Below are 27,865 nucleotides of genomic sequence, written 5' to 3'. Positions count from 1 at the left end.
CACAATTACAGGCATGAGCCACCATGCCTGGCTGGGACCATACTCTTAAGACAACTGTGTCCTTGATGCTTTCATGAGTTCCTGGTATGCAGTTGATGTTTAAAAAAATGTTGGTTGAATGAGTAAATGAATGAAAGACTCTAAGAGAGATAATATTATGGAAGAGTGTCAATGATTTTGAAGGACGCATTCATAGTCTGGAATCAAACCTATAGAAAATTTCAAAAATGAAGGTGAAAACTACAAATTCCTTTGAGGGAGCCATTCCTAGTGTCTTTCTAGCCAAGATGTGCCCCACCCTTCATTCTTGAACCTGAATATGTGGGTTCGTACGTGCAAATAAGCTTGTTCTGAACTTGAGGCAGCATGAGGCACACTGCAAAGTCCATGCTATGACAATGAGTCAGTCCTGAGTACATGATGGATTCACTGATTACAAGGTGGCCTGTCAGGCTTATCACAAAGAGAACAGTAGCATAGTGACTGTGTCTGTGTGAGTTCTGGCTACTTCTGCATGGTTGCCTCTGATCACAGCACTGCACCAGTTTTCTCACGCCTGTAATCTCAGCACTTTGGGAAGCCGAGGCAGGCAGATCACCTGAAGAGACTGAGACCAGCCTGGCCAAAATGGTGAAACCCCGTCTCTACTAAAAATACAAAACTTAGCTGGGCGTAGTGGCAAACGCCTGTAATACCAGCTACTCAGGAGGCTGAGTCATGAGAATCGCTTGAACCCAGGAGGCGGAGGCTGCAGTGAGCCAAGATCACACTACTGTACTCCAGCCTGGGTGAAAGAGGAGACTCCATCAAAAAAAAAAAAAAAAAAAAAAAAAAAAGAAGAAGAAGAAAACAAACTCAACTATTGGTTGAGACTAGTATCCCCTACTCCAAGTAATGCAGCATGTTCATGAAATTCCCATTACAGATGGAAGGGTTAGGATCAAGTGGATCACCAGCCACAGCCACAGCCACAAAGCTAAGGGGCAGAGGGGAGTTAGTGGGGCGGTAAAAAAAGAACTCTTGGAGATGATACTCAAGTAAAATTCATGGGTCACCTCCCTAGTGGCGTTAAGTATTGGTGTTGTCAAGCTCAAGCCTATACTCAATGAAGTGGTTACAATTTGCCGATGTATTTGATGAGTGACTTTCAATCCTGTTTCTGTTAAGATTTTAAAACACAGTAAGATAGAAGGAAACTTGAGGCAGTGTAATTTCTGGAAATATGGGTAAACTCATGTTTCTATTCTCTTTGTGTTAGATACCACTCCAGTTCAGTCAGTAAAATCCCCTCTATATATCTTGAATTACAATTTAAGATATGGGCAAAAAAAAGTAAAAAATAAAGAAAAAACAACCTACCCACAACTTGTTCCATTTGTCATGGTCTGGTTGAGGGAGCTGTTAGTCCATACGATGGTGTTATTCACACATGCTTTTCCTGGAATCTGGAGTTCTTGTAATTCAATGTCATAGTCAATAAAAACATCTGTCATTGTGCCAAAAATGAGCAGCACGCCTGGCTGGGCTATTCCATGGAGAAACGCACACAAACTTCCCACAAACATCAGCCAAATGTCAGTTGATGAAGAAAACCGAAACTTGAAAAACAAAGGGTTCAGAGATCATCTATGGGTGAAAAGCGGGAGAGGTAGGAGGACTATTTAATTTTAGTTACTAGATTCCAATGAATAGTACTCAACACCAAATTTCATGGGAATCATCTTAATTGAGCAGCAGGTTCGTACTAATTATATTGAAATAAATGGCATGGTACATCAATTATCTAAAACATTAGACTCTTACATTGTTAGATCATGTTATAAATTTCCTGGTCTCTGAATTCATTCTGTTTATTTCAGGAGCTGACTTTAGTTTTTAGCTACTCATCTACAACTCAAGGGGAAAATAATCACTATCAGTGATGCCACTGACAAGTAGATAAACTGTGTGGGGCATTCAGCAACAGTATAAATTGTTTCGTACAACTGATAGTGACAATGAAGAGTGCCGGTTTAAGCCTAGAAATGCCTCCATCCTGAGCAAATTTGGGGTAAATACCTATACTATGAAATTTCTAAAGATTTGTCATAAGAATAAATATATATATAATGTGATTGTTGTGATGACTTTCCTTACAAATATGATAACCATGGGCTGAGTGATAATTTTCCAAGACATTTTTCTGATCTATTGGACAAATATGATAAGCAACATATTTCTTTTTTTTTTTTTTTTTTTTTTTTTTTTTTTTTTTTTTTGAGACTGGAGTTTCCAGTGGCGCAATCTCGGCTCACTGCAAGCTCCGCCTCCCGGGTTTTCTCCTGCCTCAGCCTGATTGGGATACAGGGCGCCCGCCCCTGGACAGGATTTTTTCTATGTTTTAGTAGAGAGTTTCACCACTCGATCTCCTGACCTTGTGATCCGCCCACCTCGAGCAACATATTTCTAATAGTTACTCAGCATGTTATCACATCGGCAAAGCCTATGACTGAAAAAGTGATCACTGAAGTTAAAAACCTACCAATATGACTAAAGATTTAACACTCCTTTCATGATCTAAACAATTTATAGTTGCACAGTCACTGCCATAAATCAACACAGTTTTATTACCAATTGAAAGAAGCCAACTCGAACGCCATCACCTTTCTTCTCATCTTGTAACCTGAGGAGAAAAACATAGGGATTTAAAGACCATCCTTTCCAATATAATGGGAAACTATCCCTAGGTGGTGATTTTATGAGTTATTCTTTAGTAAGAAAGAAAATCCTCACTGGCTGGGAAATTCTGGCCAAGCCTGATATCTTAAACACAAGCTTTATTCTTCTAGATTTACCTCTTCTAGAGATTTCAGTATAGCTCAATCTCAGGTTCACTAGCGATTCACAGAGAGGAACACCTGAGAGGTATGGAGAGAAAGTAAAAAGTCCTCTATACTCCCAGTTATACCAACAAATAACTTTTTGCCCTCAGTCATGAACCTCAATCTATTTGTGACTGCATTTCCTCATGGGGAAGCTGAAGTCGTTGGATTAGCTAATTTTAAAGTTTCCTCACACTCAAAAAGTTTACAACTACCTTAAATAATGTTGATATGATGAAAAATTCAAGAACATGCCCATACTTTTCATAGAATCATATTTCCTTAATATTTCTCATTCATTTCATTTCCCATAAGGCCATGTTTAACCTGTATTTGACCTCTTCAACTTCGGGGATCTTGACTTAACCTGAGTCACCCAGTCCATGAATACACCCTGGACCTTGCTGTCACCAGGAACTACTGTCTGACATGTGTAACTCCTTGGCATTCTGTGACTGCCCATGTATTTCATTTTCTCACTTCTTTCCTCCTTCCACACCTATTCATCAACCTCACTTGAGCCGTGCAGTTCCTTAAATCCTTCATTTCCTTCCATTGCTAAACCCCATTAAGATTTTTCTTCCTTCCCCATGCAGCCAAGGTCCCTCTGCCAGGCATTTGAACCACACTCTCACCATCATCGTCAATTATTATCTCTACATCATCCTTGTAAACTTCATCCTGCATCCATCCAGCTGTTTGCCCTCTTCTCCTTAAGCCAGGCTGCTGGGCCTGCTGAACACAACCTTACCACCTTGTGAATGGATACCAAGACAGGCAGAGTCTAGTACTCAGCTGCCCTAAGCTTCCCTTCTGGCCCAGAAAAGAATCCCAATTTTTTTCTGAGACTCCCCACGGTCTGGCCCTTAGCTCTCTGACCTCATCTCCTCCAACTATATTCTAGTTCTCAACACCCCACTCTCCTGGCCTCTTGCTGACCTTTGTCCATGCCCAGCTGTTCCCACCTCTGGGTGCGGGCACCTGCTAGTCCCTCTCCCCAGATGCATTTTCTTTAGGTAACCATAGGGACAGCTCCACTACCCCCGCTAGACCTTCCTTCAAAAGTCACCTACTCAACAGAGTCTTCCCTGGCCAAAGTCTTTAAAATTTCAACCCCACCCCCCACATACCATTTCATAGCTCCATTTCCATGTTTATTTTTCCTTCTCAGAAAGAAAGTGATAGATTATCACTAGCTACCATGCTATACATTTGATTTATTTACAGTGTTTATTATATCTCCCTCACTAAAATGTAAACTCCTCAAGGGCAGACACTTTTGCCTATTTTGTTCTTTTCTGTACCTCCTGTACCCTCAGCACCTACAATAGTGTCTGATACCAAATAGACACTCAATTAATATTTGCAAAATGAATGAATTAATGGAGTGAATGTGTGCTCTCCAGCTCAACATGCAATGCACACTTCATTCCTCTACAGATCGCTCCCGTTCCTCTCAGCAGCTCTGGCAAACTTTTGCTGTGTTCTTCTCATTCCACGCTCACCTCCTCTAAAAACAAAACAACTCATTCAACTTCCTACTCATCCTCTCCTTGCCATTCATCTACATCCACACCCATTTTTAAAATTTCCCACCCAATAAGAAATATGTGGTTCTCAGAGGCCCAGGCTGACCTGACCACTACCAGCCCAAAGCTAATCTTACCACTCCCACTCCCTCCCTCTGCTGTGAATTACTTAAAATTTCTAAAATACCTTTAACCCTTCCCTTTCCACCACCTCCACTTCAGGAACTTACCTGATGTCTCACTTCTGTCTTCTAAATTAGACCTCATCTAATCCTGCCTTCATACCAGACTGTGATTAGCTTATATTTGTTCTATATGAGAATTCAAAATCTTTAGCTAAAGAGAAATATGCAATAATAACACTTTAGGTTTCTACTCTTTGCCTGTGGCAAGAATTTGGGGTTTAGGGACCTCCCCAATGCCCATGAAATTATACTTGTTGTTCAACTTTTCTTCTTCCCTCTTAGGTCAGGAGTTCTGTGCCATTCCTGAATACACGAGGGAGATTTGGACTCAATCCAGAAGCGATTTTCCAAAAGGTTTTAAAAATCAAATTATAGTAATGTTTTAAAGAGAAAAAGAATGGATTATATATATTATTTTATATGAAGTGCAATGTGCATGAAAATATTCTCTGCTTTGTGCCGTTGATATGAATATTATGGAGTTATTCTAGAAAAGATGCTGCAGTCACTTACCTTGATTTCTTATCATTATTATCTGTCAGAAAAAAAATCAGTGCAAAAAAGCAGTTAATAATAATGACAAAATGAAAATACAGTCATTAAGAAATTTGCTCTGGAAAAATATTCCTATAAATTACCTTTATTCATGGAATATTACCAAATGATTATTGGCCTTTTCTTTTTTCCTGCTCACGTTCTCTCTCTCTCTCTCTCTCTCTCTCTACATGCACACACACGCACACACACACGAAGACACTCATTAGGGTCCAGGAGTGCTGCTACGTTTACTCATTTACAGACTTTTCTTCAGGACATGAAATATTTGCACCATCTGAATATCAAACAGACAGCAACATTTCTAAATTAGCTGAAGAAGATCTGACTTTTTGAACTACAAAATAAAATTGATATTTATTTATTGTTTTATTGTTTGGTTCTTTAAAAGCGTCAGAATTTATCTGTTTAAAATATAGACCACAAATTAACAATAAGATGTTAATAACAAGATGTCATTGACACTTCTACACCAGTAGAAACCATAGGATTGAGACACATACTGTTTTCCCCAGTGTAGGTCAGAACAGATGCAGGGCAGGAGTGAAAGTCGGGGGTTATAGCGAGGGGTGTAAGGAAGCCACTCGGGAGTTTTGTCATCCAACACTATCATGCCTCTTTACTCTTATTAAAGTAAAGAGGCATGGTAATGTTGACAGATGGCAATATCCTGGGCTTGGTAATCAAACACAACAGTTTGATTAGAATTATGGTTCCATTAATTTTACTCATGTGACCCTTGCCAAGTTTCAAAAACATATCCGAGTCTCAATTTTGTCATCTGTAAAATATAAAATCATAGGGTTAGAAAACAACAGCTTAGAACCATCTGAGCCCAAGACATCCCAGGTGCTAGTGCTACAGGCCCCTCCACATGATCTCATTCTGGTCTGCAGAGTCTGGGCACAGCTCTTTCTAAGGAAGAGCACTTACTAAATTATGATTAATAATAACAATACAGGAATAAAGTTAGTCATAACAGCCACTGCTGGAACAACCTTACTCTACCTAGGAAAGGGGTTGGTGAGGGATGCTTTCATTTACCCATGCTTGGTGTGTTCTTACCTAGTGCTTTCAGATAGTACGTTATGTGGCTTCTAGGGAGAGCCACAGAGTTGTGTGTAAGGATCACACCCAATGATAGTTCTACCTACTGTTGCTGAATATTTTCTGCTCCTTGAGACTTCACCAACTTGTCCCACCTTTGTTCTCGCCTCTCCTTGTACAAGATGCAGTGAGAGAAAAAAGTCACTTACATGATTTATCTGACTCAAAACCACCATTCTCCTCTCCAAATTTCTTTACACTTCGAAGAATTACTGGGTCAGACATGGTAATTGCAATCTGCAGGCAACAAACCTATAAAATAAAAGAATCATTGCAATTATTATCTTTTCTTTCTTCTTTAACCAAAGTAGCCAAATGAAAAAAACAATTTGGTTCAAGAAATAATCTTCACTAATCAATCTCAGACAAAAGCAGGTTTTTAAATTGGTTAATAACTCCCTGAAAGAACCTGATTATCAGGAAAGATAAGCTACAGCCATTGATGAAGGTTTTCTCTAGTTATTACATGGATGGTTGTTTTCTATAGCTTAATTATAGGAAAGATAAACCAAAACCATTGATCAATTTTCCTCTCGTTGTTGGATGGGTGGTTATACTTTATGCTTATCTGTGCTTTATTTATTTTTAATGAGAAAACGTGAAAACTATGAAAAAGGCAAACCAACTGGTGATATTCTTGAGTTGCTGTAGTTGATGAATAACACCCACATACTGTTGGGTAACCTTCAGTGTTCTTTTGTAAATGCAACCTCAAGATAAGGTGAGTCGAGCTTGGCTCAAAGGAACAGAAAGGAGACATTGTCTAAATAAAATGTAAATGTCAACAGAGTCATGGTTAGTCTTATTCACAGTGGAAAAATCAGTTTATAGAGGGCACAGGCAGAGAATTCCAGGATATAGACGCTAGATTCAGCATGAAGTTTATGCTTCACTAACTTTCTCTGCTTCAAATATATAGCAATGATGGATAACATGTTTTTAAAGAGATACAGTTGGGGCTGGGCGCGGTGGCTCAAGCCTGTAATCCCAGCACTTTGGGAGGCCGAGACGGGCGGATCACGAGGTCAGGAGATCGAGACCATCCTGGCTAACACGGTGAAACCCCGTCTCTACTAAAAAATACAAAAAACTAGCCGGGCGCGGTGGCGGGCGCCTGTAGTCCCAACTACTCGGGAGGCTGAGGCAGGAGAATGGCGTGAACCAGGCGGAGCTTGCAGTGAGCTGAGATCCGGCCACTGCACTCCAGCCTGGGCGGCAGAGCGAACTCCGTCTCAAAAAAAAAAAAAAAAAAAAAGAGAGATACAGTTGGACTCAAGCAAATAAAAATAAACATCTTCAGGAACCAGAAATGGCAGAGAAGCACCAAAGAGTAAACAGAGCACAGAAGCAGCTGGTACTTCCCCCACAGGGTCTGGATGCAGACGAGTGTGAGAGTTTAGCTCCTGAGAGGACTGTAAGTGCCCCAAATCAAACAGGGAGCTAGAGACCATCTCTTTGCTTGGAGCCAGAGGAGCTAATGTGGGTCTCTTGCACTGCTGAGAAGACCCTGAGGAAACTGCTGCCCAGCATTGAAGCAGCTATTCCTTATGATGAAATGCAGACCCATGGAGGTTATAGGAGGAGACAGTGATATATATTATATACATATATACACACATGTACAAATAAGAGAGAGGAAGGGGGAATTATGAAAAACTGAACTCACCTAATTGGAATCCCAGAAGCAGAGAGTGGAGAATGACAGAAGTGTAATAATTAAAGAGATAATTACTAAGAATTTTCCAGAAGCAATAACCTGATTCTTCAAATTAACAGTAGGCTCCAATAATTGATTGGAATAAACATCAGTCAAAACTTAAATACATTATCTAGAAATGTCCCTCAGTATATGCAGGAGATTGGTTCCAGCACTCCCACATATACCAAAATCTGCATATACCAAAATCCAAGTATACACGAGTCCCGCAGTCGGCTTGCAGAACTTGAGCACAGGAAAAGTTGGCTCTCCATATCCACTGGTTTTGCATCCTGAGAATACTGTATTTTTCACTGAGATTGGTTGGAAACAATCCCCATATAAGTGGACCTGCACAGTTCAAACCTGTGTTGTTCAAGAATCAAACTGTAGTAAAGCATCAAGAATAAACAAAATCCATCCTAAACACTGTAAAAGGGGAAAATGCATTATCCAAATATAAAGAACAGACTGACAGAAGTTTTCTCATCAGCAATAGAGGCTAGAAAACAGTGGAGTAAAGTCTTCAAAGTGATGAGGGAAAAAGTAATCTTTATCCTAGAAGTTTATACTGAGCCAAAAAAATCATTCAGCATCTTTCCAAACATTCAAAGTCAAGAGAGTTGCCACTTACGGACCTGCATAAAACAACAACTAGAGGATGTGCCTTAGCCAGAAGGAGCATCCAGAAGGGAGCCGTGAAAGAGAGAAACAAGGGTGAGCACAAGAGTTAACAAAATATGTCAGGACGGCCAATCAAATATTGATACCAAGTATAACCTTTTATATTTCAAAAGAGCATAATTAAAACTCTACACAATAGTGTAGATACGAGTGTATCTTGAACACAAGATAAGGTGTTCAATATGCAGATAAAGTATGTTAGGTTCATTGTCATGACAATCTAAGGACATTGTTTTACAATTATAATTAAATATATATTTATACTATTATAATTAAATATATATTTATACTATTATAATTAAATATATATTTGATTAAATGAAATGAAATTGCCAATATTTAACCATTTTTTAATTACAAGGTTCAACTAATATCTGAACAAAGTTCAACCAATATCTGCAAATTTTAAGAAAAAGCAATGAAAAAGTACCAGTAAAATCCATAGCTTCTAAATAAGCACGGATTGAAAACTGAGTATGTAGAAAACTTCATCAATCCAACAAAAGTTAAAAAAAACTAAAGAAACTTTAAAAAGCATAACAAACAGAAAATATAAACGAAGGTTATTGAAAATAGTACAAATGGTTCAGTAATTATGGTAAATGTATGTAGATTGAAGTACTGATACATACTACACAGATGAACCTCAAAATCATGCTACATGAAAGAAGACAGTCTCAAAAGATCACATACTGTATGATTCTATTTACATGAAATGTCCAAGATAGGCATATCTGTAGAGACAGAAAATAAATAAGTAGTTGCCTAATACGGGGGTAGGGGTAGGGGTGGGAGGGGAATGAGGAGTGACTGGTAACAGATTTCTTTTGGGGATGAAGAAAATGTTCTAAAGTTAGAATATGGTGATGGTCGCACAACTCTGTTAATATACTGAAAACCATTGAATACTTTAAATAGGTGAACTCTATGATATGTAAATTATACCCTCAAAAAGTTGTTTTTTTAAAAAAAGAAGGTCAGTTTATGGAATTTTTTAAAGTCCAAACATATACTTTTTTTTTTTTTCTTTTTGAAACGGAGTGTTGCTCTGTTGCCCAGGCTGGAGTACAGTGGCATGATCTCGGCTCACTGCAACCTCCACCTCCTGGGTTCATGTGATTCTCCTGCCTCAGCCTCCCAAGTAGCTGGGATTACAGGTGTGCACCACCATGCCTGGATAATTTTTGTATTTTTAGTAGAGATGGGGTTTCACCATATCGGCCAGGCTGGTCTCAAACTCCTGGCCTCAGATGATCCATCTGCCTCAGCCTCCCAAAATGCTGAGATTACAGGCGTGAGACATCACACCCAGCCAATCCAGACATATACTTATTATAAAAGAAATAATTTATAAAATCATAAAAATGGTCAAAAATTAAAGGATGAAAAGGATATGTCATACAAATACTGATTTCTCAAAGCTGTTATGTTAATGTCAGAAAAATAGAATTCATGCTCAAAACAATAATGGATATAATAAAGGACATGTAATAATTAAAAGTACAATCCAGCTAGAAGACAAATCAATTATTGGACTGTATATACCCAGCAACCTAACACAACATAACCTGCAATTGTAATGAAAAATTTAAACATACCTTTATTAGAAACTGATAAACAGACAAAAAATTAGAAAACATAAAAGCTTTTAAAATAAAAAATAAGTAATTTTATATAATTTACTATATAAAATTTGTTTTTCTTAAAATTTGGTTGGACATTGTTCACATATTAGTTGAACTTTCTAAGTAAAAAAAGATTAAATATTGGCAATTTCATTTGATTTAATAAAATATATATTTAATTATAATTGTAACACAATGTCCATAGATTTTCATGACAAATTTCATTACTATGGAACCTGTAACCAAGACATTTTTCAATTACATTTGGCACTTTTTAAAAACTTACCCATTAATAAGCCATCAAAAATGTCAACAAATAAAAAACTATGTATTTCTTTATAGTGTTGTTATTCTTAAGAGCGTATATTCTGACAATGCAATTAAATAAAAACTAAAAAATTAAACACTAGTAAAACACACATATAATCAGTCAAATTGTGTGTGTGTTAAAACTTTAAAATACATATTCATATAACTATGGGTTAAGGATGAAATCACGATAGAAATAGAAAATATTTAAAACATAGTGATAAAAAATATATAAAATCTTGTGGGCTACAGCTAAAGAGATACTTCAAGATTTATTTATAAAGATAAATGCATTTTGTTTTTTAAGAGATTAATAAATGAAGTTGTTCTAATCAAGAACCCATAAAAATGCAAGATTTATAAGATAGAAAACAATATAAAATGAAAAACAGTGGAAAGAATATATCAATTCAAAAGTTGTTTTTTGAAATAACTAAAAACACGCAAGTCAATAAGACTGTTGAAGAAAAGAGATATAAATCACAAATACTAATAGAAAATGGGAAAGATAAAATAAATAAAGTTTTAAATCATAAGCAAATACTATGAGTAATTTTATGGTAGTAAATTTGAAAACCAGGTTAAGATTAATTTTCTAGAAAAATATGAGTTATCAAAATTTGTTGACAAAGGAATAGAAAACTTAAAAAGTAATGGCTATTAAAATATTGGTTCAATATTCAAAAGTATCCCACCTCAACAAACAACAGGGCTAGATAATGTTACAGGCAAATTTTACTACAACTTCAAACAGTAGATAATTCTAATCTTATGCAAATGGTTTTGGTGAAAATAAAAACAGGAAAAGCTATCCAAATCATTTTATAAAGCAAGTATAATCTTGACATCAAAACAAAAAGGGATAAAAATAGGCTTATAATTACTTCTGAAAACAGATTTTAAAATGATAAATAAAATATGTTAAATGTAATTCAGCAGTTTATGAAAAAAAACGAAATAATGTTGATCCCAGGAATGCAATGACTATTTAAGGTTAAAAAATAATCATTTTCATAGATGCAAAAAGTATTCAGTAAAAAATCATTATCCATTCCCGAGTTTTGAAAATCCATAAAATTTAAAAAATCATTATTTTGCAACCCTAATGAATAAATTTGGGTTAACGATCAGCAGTGAATACTTAAACTGTTCATTGAAATATTGGCAAAGATTAAATATCCAGTAGTACCAAGTGTTGTGAAGATGTGGAGGACGGAGTCCTTTCATGCACAGCTAATGAGAATAGAAATTGACTGAATGACTTTGGATAGCAATTTGGAAATATCTAGCAAGGCTAAAAATGTTAATACCCCAGGTCCCAGAATATCCTTCTCTGGTATTTTCCTTAATAATTTAAAAAACAGTTAACACTAATATGGCATTTAATACGTGCCAGGCACTGTTCTAAATGCTTGATACATGCTATGCCATAAAACCTCCCAACAGCCTCCTGAGATGGGTACTAGGACTATCCCCAATTTTCAGATAAGGGCACTAAAGTATGAAGGACTAAGTTATAAGCTCAAGAGGACAAGTTAGTAAGTGATACAGCCAAGGCTGAAACTCAGAAAATACATGCAGAGATATATGTAAGCTTGTTTATTGCAGTATTTCTTTGGAAACAAAAAGCTTGGAGAAAATATAAATGAACAAGGGATTGGATTCAATAATTTATAGAATTATTAATTATTCTATACACAATGGAATATTATCTAGCCATTAAAATCAGTGAATTCGCATGGATAAAGCTCAAGCAACGTAAGTTTAAACAAACAAGACAAAGTTTCAGAATGATACTGTATGATGTCATTTATGTAAAATGTGTTACCTGCAAATCGCTATTTGTAATGTTCATAGATATATAGACACTCAGTAGAAATATAAAGACTTGCCTGAAACTAATAAGCACTGAATTAATGATAGTGGTTACCTCTGAGGAAAAGAAGTGGAATGAGACTGGGGAGGGGCTCAGAGGGCCCCTGCGATAAAACAGGGTATCTGCATGTTTTAATTTCTTAAAACAAAAAAAGTTTCAGCAAGTATGGCATAATGTTTAAGATATGATAAAGTTGGAATGAGGTAACTTGGTGTTCATTAAATTTTTCTCTCTCTCTTTTTTTTTTTTTTTCCTGTGGCTTTAAAATATTTCATGATACGGACACAGAGAGCACATGGAGGGGAACAACACACACTGGGGCCTATTGGGGGAGGGCAGTGGGGAGAGCATTAGGAAGAATAGCTAATAGATGCCGGGCTCAATACCTAGGTGATGGATTGATAGGTGCAGCAAACCACCGTGGCACACGTTTACCTAAGTAACAAACCTGCACATCCTCCACATGTACCCTGGAACTTAAAATAAAATAAAATAAAATTTAAAAAAGAACAAATGGAAAGCTGGATAATGCCACAAAAGGGTTAATGTTAGCAAGCTTGGGAGGGTAACATCATCATGTATTTTTCCATCTTAAGTAGCATAGCACTCCTAAATAAAACAAAATCATTTTGTAGAAAATAAAATACTTCATGACAGAAAATAATTTTTTTTCCTAACTCTGGGGAATCCCTTTAATTAAACAAATTTGAGCAGCTTTGATTTTATAGAAAAATTGTGAAGATGATACAAAATTCCCATGTACCCCACACCCAGTTATTAATGTCTTCCATTAGTATTAATGTACCAATGTACACTGTAAATATCTTACATTAGTATTAATGAACCAATATTGATACATTATTTTTAGCTAGGTGCATAATTTATTCAAATTCCCTTATTTTTCACCTAATTGCTTTTTTGTTCCAGGGTTCCCTCTAGGATACCAAATTTACCATGTTACATTAAGTTGTCATATCTTGTTAAGCAACTCTTGGCTATGACAATTTCTCACGCTTTCCTTGTTTTTGATGACCTTGGCAGTTTTGAGGAGCACTCATCACTTATTTTGTAGAATATCCCTTAATAGAATATTAAGAAGTAGAGTGAGAAATGTTATTTAATTAAGTAGTTTCTGAGGCTGCTTTAAAAAATACTAAAAGAACCAGATTCAAAATTCTTTTATTCAAGAACAAAATTTGTTCACTATAGCAGTATTACATTCAGAGACTGTATACATTTGCTGGTTAACAATTTTTGAAGTTTTAACCAAAAACTTTTTTTCAAAAAACAAAGACACTCTTTAATAATGAGAAACTAATAAACAACATTTAACCACAGATGTACTATTGCATTTCCTAATTTTAAAATACAATATTAAAAAAATTTAGTCTCCAATTATTTTTTCCTCTGGCTTAGCTCTTCATTTAAAAAGGTTTCTTTCCACTGGTGTGCAAATACTTCACAGTGTTTAGAGGACAGTGGTCTAGTGTCTTGCCCACGAAATTTGGAGTCTCTCAGATCCTGATACTACCTGTTGCTTCACTCTACGTAGTTGGATTTATTTTTAAATCTCTCTTCACATCCTTATTTCTCCACCTTTCATGTCAGGAAGTGGTGGTGATGGTGGTAAAATCCACCTCGCAGGACCGGTGGGAAGATGAAATGAAACTGTATCTGTACAGCAGCTAGCATGAAGGGAGATAGCCGCTGAAGTTCCCTTTGCCCTTCAAGCTTAAAGACTGAGTCCCCCCTACCTGATCCTCCACCCCACCTGCCCTTCCAGGGTCATTTGTAGTAATCTGTCCTCCATTAAGCACAGGAATACTAATCCACCAACCTATTCTCTTTACTTTCCTTCTGTGTCCCCTTGTCAATTCCATACATTAGGTTTCAATTGCTTACATTTTGCTTCTTTCTGAATACCCTTACAAATCGTTTTTGTGGTTTCTAATTTACCGTTAAAAGTAACATTCTAGGCCGGGCGCGGTGGCTCAAGCCTGTAATCCCAGCACTTTGGGAGGCTGAGACGGGCAGATCACGAGGTCAGGAGATCGAGACCATCCTGGCTAACATTGTGAAACCCCGTCTCTACTAAAAAATACAAAAAAAAAAAAAAAACTAGCCAGGCGCGGTGGTGGGCGCCTGTAGTCCCAGCTACTCAGGAGGCTGAGGCAAGAGAATGGTGTAAACCCCGGAGGCAGAGCTTGCAGTGAGTTGAGATCCGGCCACTGCACTCCAGCCCGGGCGACAGAGCGAGACTCCGTCAAAAAAAAAAAAAAAAAAAAAAAAAAAAAGTAACATTCTAAAAGGCAAAAATTCATCCAAGCATGGATCTCTATGCCCACAGCATTGTCAATGCCCCTCAGTCAGTGAGCACCAAGAACACACCTGTAGTGAAACAAGCTGTGTTTGCTACTCATTGCACCGAGGGTGAGCACACTGTCAGGGGCTGTGGGTACCTCAGTAAAACGGTGTTGAAAGAACCTATTATAGAACTTGGGCTTTAATCAGGTGATTTGGGGAAGGATCTAACGTAGTGGGTATTTGTTCTAGATTGGATGCTGTTAAAAAGCTGGGACTATGTTATGACTAGATAAAGAAATAGCAGTCATTCATTTAGCAAGATGTTCGGTATTTTGTGAGTTGGACAGCGACCTTGATTTTGCCTTTGCTGAGAACAAAGTACGAACTGACCTTGCATTGACTCAGGGTGACTTTGCGGTTGGTATTCTGTGAGATTGTTTATGTCTAATAAGAGAATAACGTGACTTAAGTGTGAGTACCAGGCCAGCTACAAAATGGAACAGGGTGTTCTTTTGTTTGTTTATTTTTCTCAGCATCAGCGCATCACTCTGAACTTTGGTAGTCCACTGTTCTTTTCTGACATGCCAAGGAGCTATACTTCAAAAGATGTGTACTCTGTAGGGCTGAAGGCATGCACTGGTTGTTCAGTCAGAAATGGAAGCTAGTCCCTTTACCTTTGGGCAGCTTAGAAATGGCAGTGAAGACTTTTGAAGGCCATTGTGCTGAAAATCTTCATTATTTGCAAGTACCCACAAAAACACTGGGAATTTTATAACAGTGAGTTTGGGAAAGTACACTGAAAAACCAAAATTACTAGAAAGAATAAATGAAAGCCTTGCCTGTGATATTTGCCACAAAAGACAATGTTTTCAGAATTGAATATTAGACAAATTGCCTTGTATCATTATGAATGTAGAATAATATATACCTCACATATATTATTAGACCATGTTTTCTCCCACTGGCGAATTCTTTTTTTTTTTTTTTTTTTAATTAGATGAGATGGTGGGAAACTCGTACAGCAGATGCCGGAGGACATGGCTGCCAGTCTCGGAAACTCTGGAAATGCAGTGGGAATCTGGTTTTTGGTGATAAACACATTTGTTTTGCAGGTTCTTGAGAGCGTAGCTCCTCCTCATTCGGTACTTTCTATGATTTAAAGAGTACCATAGTATTTTGCCACATTATTTTTCCTCACTGATTACAAGCAGATATAATGTCATCTAAATCTACTCTCTCAGCCATTAGCTGCAACACTTTTTTAGCACCTAACCTAATAACTTGATTTGAGTTTCATACATTGCAGGAGGCTTTAATTAGTGTTTCTTAACAAATTTTCAATAATGAAATTTTACTTAAACTAACACAAGAAAACTCATAGTTGAAAATAAGATTCAATGTTATTTCATTTTTGCTGTGCAATTTAATATATTAAATTATTTTAACCTCCCCAAAATCTCTTCAGAAACAGACTGAGAATTTTCAAGGCATTCCAGAAAAATGTATCTTCCAATAAACTTAAGGGAATCTAGGAGTAAAAAGTAGGAAATCGAGATGTCTAAGCACTAGTTGGCAGACTTTGGCCACCTAATCATAGAATCCCCCAATAATTCTTAATTGTTCACACCAACTCCAGTGTTCCTCTCTGCTAAGTCTATAACCTGCACACTACATGTGCTTCTGTTTAACTATTCAGGGTTGAAGTTTTCTCTTGATAAAATATGTAATCTTATCAACACAGATACACACATTAGAGGACAGTCTCCTGACCATTGCTGGTAAAAATATATCAAAGATTTTTCTACCTTAGACTCTAACAACAGCATTCTGAAAGACCTCACTGCTGGAGAGGAGTGGATGGGGAAGAGAAACCATCAGCTAGATGGTCATTTGAGAGAACCTAGTACTTTGACCTTAAAAATGGGCCCGACAACCTACAGGATGGGAGAAAATTTTTACAATCTACTCATCTGACAAAGGGTTAATATCCAGAATCTACAAAGAACTCAAACAAATTTACAAGAAAAAAACAACCGCATCAAAAAGTAGGCGAAGAATATGAACAGACACTTCTCAAAAGAAGACATTTATGCAGCCAACAGACACATGAAAAAATGCTCATCATCACTGGCCATCAGAGAAATGCAAATCAAAACCACAGTGAGATACCATCTCACACCAGTTAGAATGGCAATCATTAAAAAGTCAGGAAACAGCAGGTGCTGGAGAGGATGTGGAGAAATAGGAACACTTTAACACTGTTGGTGGGACTGTAAACTAGTTCAACCATTGTGGAAGACAGTGTGGCGATTCCTCAAGGATCTAGAACTAGAAATATCATTTGACCCAGCCATCCCATTACTGGGTATATACCCAAAGGATTACAAATGCTGCTGCTATAAAGACACATGCACACGTATGTTTATTGCGGCACTATTCACAATAGCAAAGACTTGGAACCAACCCAAATGTCCATCAATGACAGACTAGATTAAGAAAGTGTGGCACATATACACCATAGAATACTATGCAGCTGTAAAAAAGGATGAGTTCATGTCCTTTGTAGGGACATGGATGAAGCTGGAAACCATCATTCTCAGCAAACTATTGCAAGGACAAAAAAACCCAACACCACATGTTCTCACTCATAGGTGGAAACTGAACAATGAGAACACTTGGACACAGGAAGGGGAACATCACACACTGGGGCCTGTTGTGGGGTGGCGGGGGGGAAGGGATAGCATTAGGAGATATACCTAATGTAAATGTCGAGTTAATGGGTGCAGCGCACCAACATGGCAAATGTATATATGTAACAAACCTGCACGTTGTGCACATGTACTCTATAACTTAAGGTACAATAAAAAATAAATAAATAAATAAAAATGGGCCCAAATGAGCAGTACCACAGAGGTCCTGAGGCTGCCAAAATTGGAGGAGATACAGGGTTCTACAAGCCATGCCAGGAAGAAATCAAAGATCCTGAGAGCATAAAATATCAGTGCCCACTACTGGCCACTACAGCAAGGCTGCTAGTGTGAACTGGTGGGGATGTCAGCCTGGAGCAACAGATGGACAGGCTGACGTTCACCAGTGGCTGGGATCAATGCTAGCAACTGGCTATTGTTATTGTAGAAGAATTGAAAAAAAAAAGGGGGGTCAGGGCTGAGAAAAGGTGTCTCCAGAGCTGAATTCTTCTGGGCTGAAAGATACTATTACCATCCTATTTTGTAAATACAGTTTTATGGGAATACAGTCACACCCATTCATTTTCTATCGTCTTTGGCTGCTTCTGTGCTTCAATGACAGACTGTATGACCCTTTCTGTCTCCCGTACCTAAAATATTCACTATATAGCTCTTTGCAGAAAATGTCAACCCTGTACTGTGAGATCAGTTCAGGGCAGCCTGAGGCCCAGGAAGAAATCTCTGAGGTCCTGATTTACCTACCCTAAAAATTGTGTGGAGCACCAGCCCTCCAACCAGCCCTACCCTCATGGAACTTACAATGTGGCAGGGAAGACAGACAATATCTGGGAAATTAGGCATCAAGCAGGATGGCAGTGAGGAAAGGGGAAATACAGGCATCTCCTGGGTCCTCGTGCAGAAAAGCTGCCTTGTCTAGAGAGCTATATGAGAGCAAGTTTGCCATGGGAAGAGGAGAGGGAAGAGCAGTCCAGGCAGGGAAGGACACATGCAAAGGCCCAGATGCAAGAGACAGGGCAGCCGGGTCCAAGGCTGAAGGAGCCCAGTGAATCTTGGGGAGGCGGATGGGCAACTCGGGAGGATGTGGCTGGTTGATCCTTCGGGGCCTCATGATCCTTACCACTGAGAACTTGGGACCTTATCCAAAAGGCCATGGGAAGCTAATGAAGTCTTTAGGTAAGAAAAGATTATGATCAAACTTATATTTTAAAAAAGTTCCCCTGATAAGGCTTGGGACTTGGAGCCCACACCCAGAGAGGTTAGGAAATTGGTTTGAGAAGAATAGAAATCCCACCAGACCAAGAGGCAGAGGTGGCTCTGTCTGTGTTCTAGGGTTTTTCATTTTCTCTGCAGAGATTTGTTCCACTTTCCATTTAATTTTTACCCAAATGCTATTTTTTGAAACATGTTTACCTTTTCTAGGCTTAATTAAGGAGGAAGAGTTTTTTATTTCTGCAATGAAACTTGGGCATTTTATGGCAATTGTAGCATTTCAAAACCACAAAATGGGCATTTTTCCCCCTAAATAGCTTCTTAATCAATTTTTGGGAGTCATCCACTAATATTTGTCACCATTATTCTTGGTACTAGGAAACGAAAATTATTCAAGGGGCTTGCAATCTAGAGTGGGGAGGAGTGTAAACAGAAGCTCCTAGACAGGGAAACAGAGGCTTCAATCAGAGGCAATCACAGTGTTCCAGAGCACAGCAGGGAGAACCAAGGTGAGGGGGTAAGCAGTGAGGGGACGTGGTTGCCCATAGAAAAGAACTTCTGTTAAACAAGAGCTCGTAAATAAGTTATCACTTCAAATATTTAATAATAACCACTACTAGATCAGAATATTAAAGTTTTAGGTTATAACCACTATAATTTGTCTCTAATATCTCTAAAAAGCTATTCCCCCTCAAAAATGTTGACAAATACTGTCTTTTATTCTGAGTGTGAAGTGTAAATAATATTTGATCTCTGTGCTCAAGTCATTAGCGATATGTGATTCCCACTGGCTTGGGTAACCTAAAAACTGAAATTAAGTCCTAGAAACCAACTTTCTCCCCTCTAAACATGCATCCACAGCTAATTTTTTTTTAGTGTTTATATTTTTGAAAACCGGGAGAATGAAGAAATGAGTACGGTGTTGGAGAAAAGATAAAGTCGGTGTCGTTCTGTATCAAACCAGCTTTCAAGGGTAGAATTTGTGATCATTGAATTTGTGATTATTAGAGCAAACAGAATTGTGCTTTCATAACGCCAAGTTAAAAAAGAAGCCCACTGGTATTTTTACTTTGAGCAGATTATTCAATCTATTTGGTCATTTGTACCACACACCCATGTACACCACACACACACTCTCTCTCACACACACACACACTCTCTCTCTCTCTCAAGAGATTGATGCATGAACTAGCATTACTATAAAGAAGACAGCAACCAAGAGTCCTCTGTATTGTGTACAATGTTATGAAATAATTAATGCATCCTGAAAGTTTCTATCCAAGTATTGTAGCGTTATTTACACAGGACAAGAGACCAATCTTTAATAAATCAGAAACACTACACCCCACAAAGTGAGAGTTAAAGGGAAGAGGGAATGAATTTGCAGAGACAAGTATAAGTTACTTACCTGTGAACGTGAATTGGAGGAAGCCAGAGGAAATAATGGACTCCACTGTGGAGAGTCAAAAGGTTTCACAACCTTTTCCAACCTCAGTTTTCATCATTCTAAAGCACTGAACAGAATTCAAGCCTTTTCGAGAACATTATCTATTTGCCTAAGGGTCAATGTCCCTGAGGGCAGCCTAAGCACAGTTCAGTGACATATGAGAAACATACTCAGAGCAATAACCCCAAACACAGAGTGTGCTTGGGAAACCCTCTGAGCGTGTCAACAGGCCTTGGAAAGTGCTGATTCACCTTTGAAGGAGAGGCAAATTGAGCAGAGTGGGCCCAGCAAGAAGCCTGGAATTCGGGCTATCCCAATCCTTATTTTTTACAGGCCTGTAGTTGTGAAAACTTACTTAAAAACATAACAAGACAAAAAAAATACCTTTAAACTTTCCCCCTCAATATAAAAGATTATTCTTGGAAAAATCCCTGGTTGCAGGCTCCAGATGCTCCTGGCCCAGCCATAGAGTTTTGTGGAGACAAATACCCTAAAAGAACATCTGAAACAGCCTTGCACAAAAGTCTGAGTGCATAGACAACTCTTGCACCCTGGCATGAACGGTCATTAACCTCACGCTTGGCACACCAGACGAAGCTCTGTATAAGCAAAGATGAACGATTTTTTTAAAGGTTCAAATGAACAGAATCTCAAGTCAAATAAGCACATGGAGCTCCTCCAATATATTTGTGCTGCCTCTTCCTCTCCCTTCTTGTGAATCTTTCCATTTTTCCTACAATGTTCTTATTTTTTCTCCTTTGCCTGAACCTACTCTTTCCTAAATGTATCTCACTCCAGCCTTCAGCAATGAATAATAATAGGCAACATTGGTCAAGACTCTTGGTTGGGTGCCTGGCCCACTTCAAAAATGTTATTTGTATCACCTCACTTGGGTAGCCCTAGGAGTTGGGTGCTATCATGTCATTTCTATTTTATAGTTGCACAGAGAGGTTAAATAATCCACCCAAGGTGTAATAACTAGTAGATGTGAAGCCACAAGCCAGTCTGTGCTAACCTTCTTCCACTCTGTGCTCTGAAATGCAACTGATGGACCAGTGCTTCTCAATTAGCAGAAATTAAACTGTAAGATCAAATTTTCTCAATTTTAGATTTCTCTGTCATAAATTTTTCATTAAAATTCAGCATCCACCATTTTTTTCTCTACTGGAATTTATGTATAAGACGGTTTATGACTTAGCCCATAAACCTGCATGGTTTATGACTTAGCCCACAAAACCCAAAATTATGACATATAATTTTATATGTTATTATATTTATATGTTCAAATCTCAATATATCAAGGTCAGCAAAGAGAAGCAAGATTTCTAGATGTTTCCTCTATCCAAACTGGATGGGTTGCCTTCTGAGGTGACGCAAATGTAGTAATATAGGATTTGGCACCAATTAGGACCCAGGAAAAAGAATTTTGCTTCACACAAACCCAAAAAGGCAAGACAGCTATGTGGCTGTAGCTTTGATTGGGAAAAGATTCACGATACAGTTTTGCTACCTTTGCTGTGCTGAAGTTATTGACAACATTTTTACCAACAGTTGGTAAAAATGCCAACAAGAGAAAACTGTCAACTCAGGACCAGAGCTGATCTGCTCACAGGTCCGAGGGTCCTAAGACTTTCCTTCTGGTGGCATGAAGATCCAAGGGAAGACAAAAGCAGAGAGTTTTAGAGCTAGAAACAACATTGTATATATTGCTATATCATCCAACAACCTCATCTTCTAGATGAGAAAAGTGAAGACAGAGTGGCCATCTGTCCAGGGCCCTGGAGAGTTTAGGGTGTCTTCCTCTGCACCCTCATGCTGGCCCCTAGACACATCTGGGCAGTGTGAGTACTGAGCTGATCGTGCTTAATTCACTTCAGCTGTAGGCTTGTCTTCTTTATGCTTCATGGTCTGAAAATAGGTAGGGTTGTGGTCCCTACAGTCATCCAATTAAAATACCAGCTCTTTTTGAATGTTTATGTGCCAAACACGGTTCTCAGTTCTGGGATTCAGGAATGAATGAAACAGACGAGAATCCCTGCCTTAGGAATCTTATATTCTGGGGGCGGGGAGGGGGCAGTATAGACAGGAGACAAAGAAGTAACACACACAATACATCAGATAGTGTAAATGGTATGGAGAAAAGCATTGCAGGAAAGGGATATGATAGGGAGTGTGTGTGTGTGTGTGTGTGTGAGAGAGAGAGAGAGAGTGTGTGTGTGTATATGTATATGTGTCAGTAAGAGTGTGAGGGGAGAAGGATGTTGCCATTTTTAACTGGGTGTTATGGAGGCCCACTGAGATGGTGACATATGAGGAATGACCTGAGGGCAGTAAAGGAACAAGTACGTGGGTATCTGGGGAAACCGCATGGGCAAAGCTCTATGCAGGAGCATGCCTGGTGTGTGTAAGGAAGCTGAACCTGGAGTGGAGTAAGCAAGACTGAAGTCAGTTGGGGATTATGTCAGAGTGGTGGGAATCAGGAAGTGCCATGAGCTCACAGGGCAGTGGCTCTGAAAGCGTGACGACTGGCCCAGCAGCAGCCTCCTCATTACCCAGTAGGAATGTACGTTCTTGGTCCTTTCCTGAGACCTACTGAATCAGAAACTCTGGGAGTGGGGCCCGATGAGCTGAAGCTTGAGAACCACTCCTGTAGAGCCTTGGAGGTCACTATGGACCAATTTGGAACCTGCTTCAAAACCATAGCAAAAATGTCTCAGAGAAAGCTCTAAACCACAATGGTAGAATTCAGCCAATAGCTGTTTAAAAAATATATTGAGGATTGCACTATGGAAGAGATAAAAGAAGTTGCCATCACTTTACTCCTTGAATCATTCAAAAACTAATGATTGAGGATCTTCTTTTTGTAAGACACTATGTCAAATGTTATGCTGGCTACCAAGTTGTACACATTACAGTTAGTGTCCTTGAGAAAGTTTAAACCTTAAAAGGATAATAAAGCTTAGCATATAAAACAAGTAAGAATAAAAAAGAACAACAGCAACTGTTATAAGGTTTGATGCAGACCTTAAGTATTTAAAAAGTGACCCATCAATATGGATTCTCAAAGAAAGAAGGACTTGAGTTATATCTCAAAGTATGAGAGGCACCAGGTCATAAATACAGCATGAGTGCACACAGGCAACATTGAAAGGACCAAGATGGCTGCTGAGAGAAGAGGCAAACAGTGGCTTGTAAATTTGATTAAGTAGGTGAAGAAAGACAAAGAAGGGCTTTCAATGCCAGTAGGATGAGTCGCATGCAGTCTAAGATAAGAACTTCTGTTCACGGCCAGTCAGGGCCAGTGTTTACAAAGCTGAGCCACAAGAAGGATTGGTTAGGCAGGAAGTCTTGCACACCAATCACAGAAGCTGGTTATTACCACCCTGAAAATCAATATAAATTGTGTAAAGTCAGCATGAGTCAGTTAACAATATAATTGGCTATTTTTTTTTTTTTGTGGCATAGAGACTAGCAGAGAGAAAAATGTCTAGATTAGAGCTTTCTTAGGTAGTTTATGTGTTTTTAAAGCAAGCTGTGTGGAAGAACACAACTTCTGTAGTTTAGTTGACTGCAGAGGGAGGCAGAATGGTATAGTGAAAAGAGCACAGGCTTATGAAGTCACAAAGAACTGGTTTTAGATCCTGGTTTTGCCACTTGCTTGTTGGGTGATTTGGTTAAGGTAGTGATACTTGCTAATTATTTCTCCTCATGTGAAGTCCAGTAGGCCTTGAATAAGGGGAAATTGGTGTTGAGCAAAGGTGCTCTGCTCCATGCAGTCATTCAGAGACCCAGGCTGACAGAAGCTCTACCATCCTCAACATGTGGCTTTTAAGGTCTCCTTGGACATGGACATCTATCCATCACACAGGGAAGAGAAAATATGGAGCATTTTGTATGGACAGTTCCTATGGGCCAATCCTGGAAGTGGCATCCGTTACTTCTACTCAGATTCCATTGGAGAGGACAGTGCCACATAGCCATACCTAACTGCAAGACAGACTGGAAGATAAGGTCAGGCTGTGTGTCTAGGAGGATTAGTTAAAAGTTAACCAATCTTAAGAGATGGTCTTTGAAATCACAAAGGTTTGTGTTCACTTATTAGCTATCTAACTTTGGACAAGTTACTTAATTTCCACTAGCCTCAGTTTCTTCATCTGTAAAATGGGAGCGAGAATACCACCTGCACAGGGTGATGAGGACTGCCTGAACTTCCCTGTGCCATAGATTCCGGGCAAGTATGCTGCTGGTGGAAAAGCGTTTTAGAAGTGGAGGCAATGCAGGTTCTCCTCCAGCATGAATGCCACCGACTGGTTGATCTGACTCCCAGGGATTATGCTGTAAGATTAGAATATCTTAGTTTTGATTCTGAGATTTCAGTCTATCTGGAAGGCATGTGGATGTGCATCCCAGACCTAACATCCCCCAAACACAGATTAGGCCCTCCTTAATCACATCCCACAGTCATGAGTCTGGCTGAATCTGCCCTGAAAATAGAAACATGTTTAAGATTTGTAAAATAAACTTTCTCAATCTCATTCTTTAGGTCAAGGAGTCCATGATGCTGGATAAGGCATCAATAGTCCTGAAGTAGAAGCCTATCCCAATAAGTCAATCATATTCCAAAAAAATATTTAGTTCATGGTTGTGCAGGGATGTTCTATATTAGTGTAGTAGGATAACACTGTGAACCAATTACCCACGCATTTTTCCTCTTCTACTTTCTTTTATCCTGGGGCTCCTCCCCCAAGTAGCCATGTAATTGAATTGTGCACATTTTTTTACCTACCAAAATCAGTATATTCCTAATTTTGTCATGTAGACATGTAAAAAAGGACTGGAAGAAGTACAATATAAAAATGATTATCTGTAGGTTATGCAAATGTGAACGACGGTGGTTTTCATTTTCTTCCTCATGCTTTTCTGCATCTTTTAAATTATATACAATAAGGGTAAACTATTTTTTAAATATATGTTATTAAATAAAAATAATGAATATGACAAAGGAAATAATGACACATAATAAAATTTTATTAATGATTTTTTAAAAATACATAGAGAGTCTAGCTATGTGGGTGTTCTCCAAATATTAGTTGTAGTTCAGTCATTGCTTTTTTTCTGGGAAAACTCTGACTTCTGCAGAAGGGATGGCGCCCTCATCTGGACATCACAAGCAAAGTTTCTGTGGATTCAAAGCCCATTAAGAACTTGGTTTATCCTAACACAGACCAGCCCCGTGTCGTGGTACCTGAAGCTCCTGTTCAGTGGTGTGCCCTGAATGTCCTGAACCTGGAGGTAGATCTACCCTATCCCAGCTCTCTGCCTCATTTGGCTCTCCCAAAAGCTGGCTCTCACTGATCGCCTTTGGCTCAGTGCCTAGTCTGCCCCACCTCCACATCAAGTCTGGGTGGGGCTCCTGGAATTTCTTCAGGCCTCACTTGTGGGCTATTTAGAGTAAAATACTGGGCACATACAACACTTCATTATGGTCTTCAAACCATGCTTCCTTTAAGATGATCTTAAGGACAAAAGTCAGAAATAGTGAGTTGAGTAAGTCCAATGTATTAGTAGATGTTTTATGCTCCCTCTGTAGAATTAATAACACCACATAAGACTAATTACAATCCTAGCATGTTGTCATTTACAGTTATCTAAATGAAATACATTGATCTCCACAGCACTCAGTACTTGGTTAGAATTTATATTTTTGTTTCTCGCTCTAATGAGGAAAACCAGCACAAAAATATGGACTTCATTCATAAGCAAATCTTTTCTGATGTTTTTGAGTGTGGTAGTTCTTGTCTTTCCCTGAAGGCTCATTATTGTGCATAAAGTTATAAAAATTATAAGGGTACATTTGTAATGGCCGAATGAAAAGAAATAGGTGAAATAAACAAAGAGGAGGAATCAGAGAGAATTCTGCTACAGAACAAAAGTCAATTGTAAGTAATTGTGCCTGCAGTGTTGAATATTCATTTGAACTGTAGAATTTATCACTGGCAAGGGGCAAGTCTGCCTGGGGGTATGGGTACCTTGGGTTTTCATGTCTTGGCTTATCCAGGACACCTCCCTTCTTAAAGTCATGTCTCAGTCTTGGAAGCTATTCCTTTGTTGAGGTGGAAGAGGAGGTGATAAGAAGTGGGTGCTTGTTAATAGTCAAGCATAGATCACAGTGATCTATGCCAAGTGGTTATAAATAAGCTGTGGGTGGTGCCTACTACTCCCTAGCTTAAAGCAAGGCAATTCATACTCAATGCAACATGCTTAGGTAATAAGAAACTAGTTTTACCAAATTAGTCAACACATCTTTGGACAGCAATCCAGTTGCCTCATGAAATCAAGATTCAGTTCTCTATATTAGCTTTTCAATCTAGAAAAATGTTGTTATAAACATTGTTAAACTAATATTTTTATCTTTGAAGGGGAAAAAAGGAAGGCAGACATATTATTTTTATTGTTATGTTTCATATGGCTGTTCAGAGCTTTCCAGTTCCACCCTTACTGACCCTGGGTGACTCCTTACGACTCCAGGAAACTTAGGTTGTGAAATGCTGCTCTGAAGCCATAAGCTATCTAGAACTGAGTCACTAATTCATTGCTTCTCACTGACTAGACACACATTTGGGGGTCACAATTTTAAAAAGCAATAATTAAGAGCAGTTAACTACAAGGACCCTGAGCTTGGGCACCAAACCTCAAACTGAAGTAGGACAAAATGAAGGACTTGCATCCAAGTCTAACCTGCATCTAACTGCTGGAAAGGTTGACGTGGCTGCCATAACACTAGGGACCCTCTCCCAATTCAGCCCAGGGGTTTCAGCAGACCCTGTGTCAGAGTCCACACTTACCTCTCCCAGGATGCAGCCAGGCATCTTTACCTTTAGACCACAGCCCTCTCCACAGTAGTTAATTTGCCACGTACTCTCAGGACTCTTTATTGGATGTGGAAGGGTGGTTGCCTGCATTCTCAGGCATTCATTTCAGCACCCCGCATGTGACTTAGGAACACGTGCTAATGGCAGTCACTAGATTATTTTTCTTCTTGAGTGTTGTACATGTCTTTATTTTGAGTATACCTCGTAGTAGTGTGTGTGTGGATTATAGGTATAGATATAGATAGATATGCCAAGAAAAAGCAAAACTCACAATGTTATCATATTCTAAGTACTAGTAGTTTCCTTCAAGTCAGATCTCAAGGAATTTTATCTGAAGCCATGAGCTATCTAGACCTGGGTCACTAATTCATTGCTTGTCACTGACACTTGTTTAGGCAAACATTTGGGGGTCACAATTTTAAAAAACAATGATTAAGAGCAGTTAACTACAGGGACCTTGAGCTTGAGCACCAAACCTCAAACTGACATAGGACAAAATGGCTCTAGGTTAGTGCTTTATACATAGTAACTTATTTATTCTCTTCAAGATAATAACTCATCTCTCCAGTTAATGAGAAAACTGAGATTCAGAGGTTAAATAATTTACTTGTCCAAAGATGCACGTGTGATAAGTAGGATTTAAGCCCAAGTCCACAGGGCTCCAAACATATACCAAGTTGTTTGGAGTTGCCAAGTTGCTCCTTAAAGACCTTTGCCAATTGCCTAACTCTATCTTGTCTTGCAGTCACTATTTGATGTTAGTACTTTCTTCCTTACTAACAAAACCCTAAGTTTGGAAAGAAACACATTCAGGGAAGGTGAGCTCCAGGCCTAGCCCCAGCTCCAAAGTCTAAATCAGTCATGGTCATTCTATTTCCCTACTCCTTTGATAGAATGG

The 27,865-nt window shown here is 38.6% G+C and overlaps 1 protein-coding gene across 2 annotated transcripts in view; it reads right to left on the bottom strand.

The window, feature by feature from the left end:
• Positions 1-20,155, bottom strand: part of ABCB11 (ATP binding cassette subfamily B member 11) — a 113,048-nt gene extending 92,893 nt beyond the window's left edge. The window contains exons 1-5 of one of the 2 annotated variants that reach the window (XM_050750444.1): positions 20,057-20,155; positions 6,387-6,489; positions 5,089-5,110; positions 2,611-2,662; positions 1,360-1,598 (exon numbers count right to left, since the gene is read on the bottom strand). In XM_050750444.1, coding sequence (XP_050606401.1) covers positions 1,360-1,598; positions 2,611-2,662; positions 5,089-5,110; positions 6,387-6,462 — 389 coding nt within the window. In that variant the 5' untranslated portion in view covers positions 6,463-6,489; positions 20,057-20,155. Of the gene's footprint in view, positions 1-1,359; positions 1,627-2,610; positions 2,663-5,088; positions 5,111-6,386; positions 6,490-20,056 lie in introns of those variants that run through there. The other variant, XM_050750445.1, reaches the window with a different exon arrangement.
• Positions 20,156-27,865: the final 7,710 nt, after the last annotated feature.

Source organism: Macaca thibetana, chromosome 12 (assembly GCF_024542745.1).
Source record: "Macaca thibetana thibetana isolate TM-01 chromosome 12, ASM2454274v1, whole genome shotgun sequence".
Taxonomy (NCBI): Eukaryota; Metazoa; Chordata; class Mammalia; order Primates; family Cercopithecidae; genus Macaca; species Macaca thibetana.
Note: the sequence above shows the minus strand (reverse complement) of the source record. Positions and strands in the feature narration are given on the sequence as shown.